General features: G+C 37.0%; 1 protein-coding gene across 3 annotated transcripts in view; it reads right to left on the bottom strand.

The window, feature by feature from the left end:
- Positions 1-6,933, bottom strand: part of LOC122707784 (complement factor H) — a 192,174-nt gene extending 185,241 nt beyond the window's left edge. The window contains exon 1 of one of the 3 annotated variants that reach the window (XM_043923644.1): positions 6,616-6,933. In XM_043923644.1, the coding sequence (XP_043779579.1) occupies positions 6,616-6,673 (58 nt within the window). In that variant the 5' untranslated portion in view covers positions 6,674-6,933. The remainder of the gene's footprint in view (positions 1-6,615) is intronic. The other 2 variants (XM_043923640.1, XM_043923639.1) reach the window with 2 other exon arrangements.
- Positions 6,934-9,400: the final 2,467 nt, after the last annotated feature.

The following is a 9,400-nucleotide window of genomic DNA, read 5'->3' on the forward strand; positions in this document are numbered from 1 at the left end:
TCGCTTCTGGGATTAAAATTCCCCTGACTTCTCCTTATACTTGTATGTCTCCTCCCCTTGGCTTTAGAATCTGTATTTGGCTCTTGTCATTGTCTGATTTCATCTTATCACCTCCATCATTTATTCACAATGCCAAAGCTGCCATAGTTTGATTGTTTATACTTAGTTGAACATCTCAAATGAATTTTTTCCCCTTAGGCCTTCTGCACATGTTGTTTCCCTCCTCAGTCACTTTAACCTCAGGCACTTGGTGACTAGCTGTCCCATCTTTCAGGCTCTACTCACATGCTGCTTCCTCCAAGGGATCCACTTATCTCTAGGCTCCAAGACCCACTGGACACCCTACTACCCCTTCTCTGTCATGTTCCCTCAGCCCCTGCTTTGCTTTCTTCACAGCGTAATTCATGATTCAGAGTTATGTTTATGTTTACTAGAATTTCATCTGTCCTCCTATGAAAATGTAACTTCCCAGAGAATAAGGACTATCACAACAACCTTGGGGATACATATGAAAAGAGAAAGGGGGGGAAAACAGCACACACGATACTCAATTTTACCCATATTATTTGGACAAGTTCAACTGATTAAAGAATTAGAAATATGGAAAGTGATTGGGTTCCTCTGGCTTTACAGGGCTACTTTTAGTCCTTTGAGTAAACATTTGAATCTTCTTAAAATCAATATCCTCCTTGTCAACCCTCACCTGGTTAACTCCTATTCAACTGTCAGAACTTACCTATGTTGTCATCACAACTCTGATATACTTCCCCCCCGCCATTGCACTTCTTACAAACCAACTCCTCAACCCCACCCTACTCCATCCTTTTATTCCAGTCTGAGTATCTTACCTTCCCTAAGTGATCCTATAGTGTTTTCATTTATCTCCATCAAAATATATGATAAAATAAATATATTAGTGATATATAATAGCCGTTGCTTTTTTTCCTCCCAAGTGGGAGGTGCTTGGAAAGTGTTTATTGTCATAGTGCCTGGTATTTAGCAATCACTCAAAAAAAAAAAAAAAAGATTATTGAATGAACAGAAGAATGAATGAATGCAAAGCTAACCCAGAGACTTTCCATTTTATCCGTAGATTATTGATAACCTGCAAAATGTCAGATTGGATGAAGCACAAGCTGGAATCCATATTGCAGGAAGAAATGTCAATAACCTCAGATATGCAGTTGACACCACCATTAAGGCAGAAAGCGAAGAGGAAGTAAAGAGCCTCTGATGAAAGTGAAAGAGGAGAGTGAAAAAGCTGACTTCAAACTCAACATTCAAAAACTGAAGATCATGGCATCTGATTCCATCACTTCATGGCAAATAGATGGGGAAAAAGTGGAAAAAAATGACAGACTTTATTTTCTTGGGCTTCAAAATCACTGCGGATGGTGACTGCAGCCATAAAATTAAAAGATGCTTGCTCCTTGAAAGTAAAGCTAAGACAAACCTAGACAGCATATTAAAAAGCAGAGACATTACTTTAGCAACAAAGATCCATCTAGTCAAAGCTATGGTTTTTCCAGTAGTCATGCATGGATGTGAGAGTTGAACCATAAAGAAAGTTGAGTACCGAAGAATTGATGCTTTTGAATTGCAGTGTTGGAGAAGACTCTTGAGAGTCCCTTGGACAGCAAGATCAAACCAGTCAATCCTAAAGGAAATCAATCCTGAATGTTCATTGGAAGGACTGATGTTGTAGCTGAAGCTTCAATACCTTGGCCACCTGATGTGAAGAACTGACTCATCAGAAAAGACCCTGATGCTAGGCAAGACTGAAGGCAGGAGGAGAAGGGGACGACAGAGTAGAGATGGTTGGATGGCATCACCGACTCGATGGGCAATAATTTAAGCAAGATCATGGTGAGTTGGTGATGAACAGGGAAGCCTGGCATGCTGCAGTCCATGGGGTCACAAAGAGTCAGACGCGACTGAACTGAACTGAACTGAACTGAACTGAATGGATAACCTGGAGAAGAGGCATCGTAGATGGGAGCAAAAGTAAAAGATAAGACAAGGGCACAAATGTTTAGTGCTCTGTTGCATGAACCAAAAAATTTTAACATCTGTAAAATTACCTTCTACATCTTGTTTATGGGTCCTATATTTGAATTTATTTTATACTTTTTGAAGTTCAGAATCATTTTAACTTAGTTCAGAAAACTTCAGAGCACCTTTGAAGGAACATTTCTATAATCACTTTTCTATCTATTACATTTCTGGTTAACAAGGTTTAGGGGAAACTTGGCTCTCAGTCAAAATGTCAAAACAAATAAAACTACTCTGTCAAATCTTTTTACTTGTATTATTTTTGGGATTTTTTTTTCCCTGTTCCATTACTTTACTTTCTCTGAACTATTTTTATAATGTTTCCTTTTAGTCTTAAGCTAAAATGCAGCACTATTTTTTCAGTGACATCATATCCTTTTTGAGCACTATGTCCTGAGACTGGTTCAAGATGTTAAGAAATGGGTAAAGTACACATTTGTTAAGTGACCACAGGACAGGCTGCTTGGCAGACTCTCAGGGCAGGCAGGTGCGGGATGGTGTGGGGGGTGAGACGGGGGAGCAAGGGAGTTGAGAAGAAGAAAACATGGCCAAAATCATAGGACAGTCACAGACTGAAAGAATAAAACTGGGTCAACTCAGACTGAGGCTCAAGCCCTATCCATAAAGGCACCCAGATAAAGAATGCCTCCTTATCTGTGCTTCCACCTGTATTTGAAAACATACTTCGAGCTAAGAATAATTTTAGTAATACTTAAATAATTTAGTTCTAGTTTAAAATTGCATGCTAAGTCACTTCAGTTGTGTCCAACTCTGTGTGACCCTATGGGCTATAGCCCTCCAGGCTCTTCTGTCAATGGAATTCTCCAGGCAAGAATATTGGAGTGGGTTGCCATGCCCTCCTCCAGAGGATCTTCCTGACCCAGGGATTGAACCCGCATTTCTTGTCTCCTGCCTTGACAAGTGAGTTCTTTACCACTAGCACCACTTGGGAAGCCCCTAGTTTGAAATTACATGCAGGTAAAAGAGTAGCATGTGCACTCCCACACTGGACCTAAACTTAAAATCAGCAAGGCTCTCCCTCTCCTGGCCGCCCTGGGGGCATTTGCTCCACCCTTTGTTGAAGCACCCAGAGAGCACTTCCTCCATCAGATCTTCCTTCCTGGGAACACCTCATCTTCCAAATTGCTTAATTCTGTTCTTACCTCCATTCATTGCTACCCTTTGCCAACTAAAACTGTTGCAGAAAACTTATCAACATGTAATTCACAGTAAATCGTGATGACTAAATTTAACTACCCCACCTCTTCTTACTCATGTATGGCCTTCCACATAAATTTCAGACTGGTTGAATTTATGGTATTATTAATATGTACAACATTTTAAGAGAAGAGAAGGTTTTGAAGACAACTGGTCACACCATACAGGTAAATTCTCACACTATTAGCTCTGAAAATGTGAGATTTTCTGGAGAGGAAGGATTCTTACTTATCACACTAGACTTAAAACATAGAGTTTAGTTTTCTGGGTTAGATAACTATATATGACATTCACATCTATCCTTGTAAAAGAGCAATTGTTATTAATTTATAATTAATTCTTATCATATCAGTTCTTTTTTGCATTAAAAAGTAATTTTTATGAATTTATAATTAATTTTATGATCATATCATTTTTTTATTAGAGTTAACTCTAATTCAAAACCACCTTGTACTTGAAACAATAAAATATATTAAAAAAAATAAATTCTCCTCTCTGTGTTGGAATAGAATCTCTCTAATATGTAACATATTTCAGGTCCTGAAAGAATGTTTTTACCCTTTTAACCTCCAGAATTACAAAACATATATCTTGCCAAGCAACACAGTCATCATGCGTTGGACATGCTTCAGCTATGTTTTGATTTATTTACTTTTAATCAGCCTGGAATTTGGGGGCCATGGTTAATTTCATAGTGTATATACTTTTTGGATCTTAAAAGGTCTTCTTGAAAAATTGGTCACAAGATATTCCAGAAGGCTGAAACAATGTGTTATAACTGAGGAACTGTCATTCTAAACTCTGTAAATCTGACCAGATTCTTAGTAGCCTGGAGTGACTCCCCTTGAAGCAACTGATGTTCTTGTTCAACTAAGGATGAAAATGAAGATAACCTACTGCATTAAAAAGGTACTACTTGGTCTCCAGTATAAAGGAAAAACTTATAGAGAGTTGAGCTTATAAATTCTTCCCGTTGGTTACTATTCCTCTTTAGTAGTGATTAGTATTGCTGGGGAATGTTCACTCCTAACAAGACAGAGACCATGTAGGAAATGCTGAAAGGCTGTATCTAGTTGAGTGAAGCCCATTGTGATAACAGACACAACTGTCTTTTCTTAATGTCTCAACTTAGCATTCAGTATTCAATTTAGTATTTCTCAACCTCTCAATTTGTATTCTGTACTTATTTCTACATAGGAGACAAAAAAAGAGGCAGATGTTGAAGTATATGTGTATATTTTTAAATGACTAAGGCCACTCTTTAATAAAAATTTCTGTTAGGTATGCTAGACCAATGAAATTGATTGACAATTGAACTAACAGTTTCAGAAATATTTGGTGAACAAGCAGTAAAAGAACAGTTCTATATCCACTGAAAAGTGAAAGTCATTCAGTCATGTCCGACTCTTTGTGACCCCATGGACTTATCCAGGCCAGAATACTGGAGTGAGCAGCCTATCCCTTCTCCAGGGGATCTTCCCAACCCAGGAATTGAACTGGGGTCTCCTGCATTGCAGGCAGATTCTTTATCAGCTGAGCTATGAGGAAAGCCCCCGTATACACTGAAAGCTCATGTAATTTTTCTCTACTAGCTTGTTCTTTGGGTGTGGTTTTTGTGAAAACCATGAGGCTAACCTAAACATTATTTTAAATACTAAAGCTGTACTTTATCTAGAATGTGACCAGGTTTATAGCCATTCTCACTGTAATGGGTATAGACCTAATGCTCAGTTCATTAGTGGAAGCTCATGTCACATTCAAACATACATTGATGAAACATAAAATACAAATGAAATGAGCCAGCTGGAATAAATTAGAGATGCAAGGACTTTAAATCACTACTACTTAGTTTTTATCATTTATTCTTTGTAGCAACCAATTTTAAATAATAATTCAAGTTCCACTTTGTTATCACTGAAACAGTTTAATTAAATTTAGCATCAATCCTTAGTTTTAAACATGATCTAGAAAGAAAACAAATCCCTAGCTTGACAAATGCAGTCAACAGAAAACCTCAGTAAACAGGATGTCAATCGGGAGGCACTAAAAGTATTCTTATTAAAGAAAAGACAGAAAACACTTGTGTAAAGAAAAAGATGCTTGGTTTTGATAACATTACATTGTTCCAGAACTCTTTACCAATGTAATCATCCCTTGGTATATTTTGTTGTAATATTAGTTATTATTGCAATATTTTTATGGAAGGGGAAATGACTGTATACCTAGTATAAAAAGTGACTGGATATATGGTTTATAAGCTAAAAATCAAGCAATCACATATTACCATGTATAACAAGAAAAGACTTTATCTTTAAAAAAAGTCTTAAACACATTTGAGAAAATCTGAAAAAATTATGAAAGGATATAACTTAAAAAAAATAACCCTTTATTTTCTAGATTGAACCATCCTCAAGAATAGGGGTTTTGTTTATTTGCTAATATTCCTCACTGCCTAGAGGTTGACTTGAAATAAGCATTTGATCAAAATTTGTTGATTTAGTGAAAAATTCTGGGAATTCATGTGTGATAACTTTTAAAAAGGTCAATCAAACATCTATCCCATAATTGGTTACCTAACATGAACTAGAAAACCAAATTTCCTCCACACAAAAAATTTTTTAATCTACGAGGAAAAAGTTATAGTTTAGTTATCCAGAAATTGTCTTATAAAGAAAAAAACCCTGCACTCAGATGTGCTACTCCTAAAGGCTATTCTTCTAGAATATCTTATATACAACTATTGAGGGAAAAAATCCTATTAAGCAACTTTTATAAAGGTTGAATATGCAATTTTTTTCAAATTTATATATTTTCGTTCTAATGAGGCAAGTGGTGTTTGACTCCAAGACTTTTAAGGCCATTGCAGTATCAATTATAAATGATAAGTAAATTTTTCTTTAGAAAGATTTAACGTTTCTATCTGAAATAAGTCCAATCATTGTAATATGAAGGCTTTTATTTTCTAATTTATTTTCTTGTTCTGTATATGTTCACACACTTCTTAATACTTTCACATAAGGTGAAAATTCTAAGCAAAAAAAAAAAAAAGGTAAAGTGCATTCTATGATCATTGCAATTATGACATGTTACAGTTTTTGAAAATAATTATTAAAACATTTTCTAAAATTTTACATTAAATAAAATTATGATGAATCATCAGATATGCCATTCAAAAAGCTGCTTATATTTTTTGACATTGTTCACAATGTCAAAATTGTCTCACACGGGAGGCCACAGAACAGTAATGAAATCACATCTTCTAGACCAAGTTTTTCTTATTGCCATAAAAAGCATGTTAGCAAATGTTTTGCAATATAGGAAAAAAATAAAAAGCAAAACTCTTACCTTGTGCGACACAAACAGTCCACAACACAAGCCACACAAGTTTTGCTGGAAATCTCATTTTGGAGACCCTTCAGGGCACATCTAGCATTGACAGTGCTCACCACTGTGTCAAGTTCCCCTCTTAAAAACTGTGAAAAGTGCAGGAAACCACTTGCTCCAAAAGGAAGTCGAAACACAGCTTGGGAATTAAAGGGATTGCTAGATGTCCCGCCCATCAGAAACTTTGCAAAGTGAAAGAAAAATCTCAGTCAGGAGCCCCAGCAATGCCAGAGTTTGAACCTGCACTCCCACTGAAAGTGAATGCTGTGACCTGCCCTTGATTTGTTTTTATAAACCCAGGCTAGTTCTCTGGAAATGTTCAGGTTCTTGGAATGTGCATAACTGGTAATACTCTGCATTTCATAAACCCTCCGATTAATCAGACCTATTCAGATCTCCCATCTGTAACCTCAGGAGATTAAAAAATAAATAAATAGAAGCTCTTTCAAATTCATTTACAGAACTCGAGGTTAGGCAATGCTTTCACAATCAAGACCCAGACAACAAGAATAGACTTTGCCAAGAATGCAAGTGCTGGCTGATTTGGAAGCCTGCTTTTCCTGCAGTTCAAGAAATTAATCTTTTAAGGATTTGTTATAAATGTGTGTAAAGTAACAGACTCACTCTCTTTAGGTACGAAAGAGTTTAATAATTCAAAATTCAAGAAACTGAAATGCTGAATTTCTTAAACTTTGTATTGAAATATAATATACATAAAGAGACTTAAGCAAATGGTTTGTTGAATGTAGAGAAAGTGAAGAGACACATGCTAAGAGCTCCAGGTGAAGAACAGCTTCTCAGGAAAACCCCGGAATCCCCCTAGCCCCCCCACCCCATCCTCCCATTCAACACTTTAGTCAACCCTCAATTCCACCCCATTGTATACTCTCCTGATTTCTGCACACCTGGGACAGATTTACCTGGTTTTATATTAATACTGTATATATATATATATATCTGGTAATAAGATATTCATCTTTTTGTGCTTGGAGTCTTCCACTAAAAATGTTTATTCAACCACACCATTGGGTGTTGCTGTAGATTATCAACTCTTTTTGCTGTATGATATTCAATTCTTTGGGTTTCCCTGGTGGCTCAGATGGTTAAAAAAAAAAAAAAAAATGCCTGCAATGCAGGAGACCTGGGTTGGATCTCTGGGTCGGGAAGATTCCTTGGAGAAGGAAATGGCAACCCATTCCAGTACTCCTATGTGGGAAATCCCATGGACAGAAATCCCATGGTGGGCTACAGTCCACGGGGTTACAAAGAGTCTGACATGACATTTTCACTCAGTTGTTTGACTATGCCACGTTTTATTTACCTGGTGCCTGTCAGTGGGCATCTGGGTAGATTGTGGTTGGTGGGAATGCAGGGAGTGCTGCTGTGAACGCCATATTATGAGGCTTCAGTAAGCACGTGACCTCACTTCCGGTAACTACATACTGAGGAGTGGAATATCAGGACATAACGTATGATTAGGTTTGGGTGTAACAGGGATCATCAGACATTTCTCCAAAAGGACTCTATCAGTTGATATTCCCATCAGCAAGTTGTAAGTTGTTCCACACCCTCAACACAGCCTCTATCTTTGTAATTTTTGCCCTTCTGGTGAGCATAGAACAATAACCCTTTGTGGCTTTCACATGCATTTTGCTGATAAGGAATGAAGCTGAATGAATTCATGCCTTGAGGAGGCATTTAGCTGAGCTACCGACCATTTAAGCCATTTCCTCAAAGTCAAAAAACATGGTGCTAGAGTAAGTAAGGAAGGAAAGTTGCTCAGTCGTGTCCGACTCTTTGCGACCACACGGACTGTAGCCTACCAGGCTCCTCTGTCCATGGGATTTTCCAGGCAAGAGTACTGGAGTGGGTTGCCATTTCCGTCTCCAGGGGATCTTCCCGACTAGATTTCAAACCCAGTGATATGATTCCCTGAATTTTATTTTTTATGCATACAGATCTGCCTTTCAAATTATTTGCTTCCCATAGTATTAAACACTTATAAATTAAAATACTATAAAATATTTCCATATGTATTTTAGTAAATGCTTCACATTTACCTATTTATCTTATAATTATGTAAACATGAATATTCATTGGAAGGACTGATGCTGAAGCTCCAATACCTTGCCAACTGATGTGAAGAGCCAACTCAATAGAAAAGACCCTGATACTGGGAAAGACTGAGGGCAGGAGAAGGGAGTGACAGAAGATGAAACAGTTGGATAGCATCACCAGCACAATGGATGTGAGCTTGAACAAACTCTGGGAGAGAGTGAAGGACAGGGAAGCCTGGCATGCTGTATTCCATGAAGGTGCAGAGTCAGACATGACTTAGTGACTTAGCAACAACAGCAATCACCCTAGAGGCTTTTAATGTATGTACACACACACACAGACACACACACACACATTTATGTATGTGTGTATGGAGATGTTACACGTTTATGGAGATTTTAAAGTATTTTCAGGGTGATATGCCTTTACAAATTTTTGCTTTATTTGCAGAAGATGCCACTCAACTATTCAAGTGAAAGTAATGGCTTCAAATTAGTTTCAACAATATCTTTTAAATGTATTATTTTTACCATTTTTTTTTCCTTTTTATTTGATTTCAAAGACCTATGCCTAAGGCATTAGTTGACTGCTTTTGTTTTCCTTTTTATTGTCCATCAGTATTTTTTAAAAGCAAATGTTTATTTCAAAGAGATTTAGAAAAACATAAAATTACCAACGTGTTATTATT

This window comes from Cervus elaphus, chromosome 14 (assembly GCF_910594005.1).
Source record: "Cervus elaphus chromosome 14, mCerEla1.1, whole genome shotgun sequence".
Taxonomy (NCBI): domain Eukaryota; kingdom Metazoa; phylum Chordata; class Mammalia; order Artiodactyla; family Cervidae; genus Cervus; species Cervus elaphus.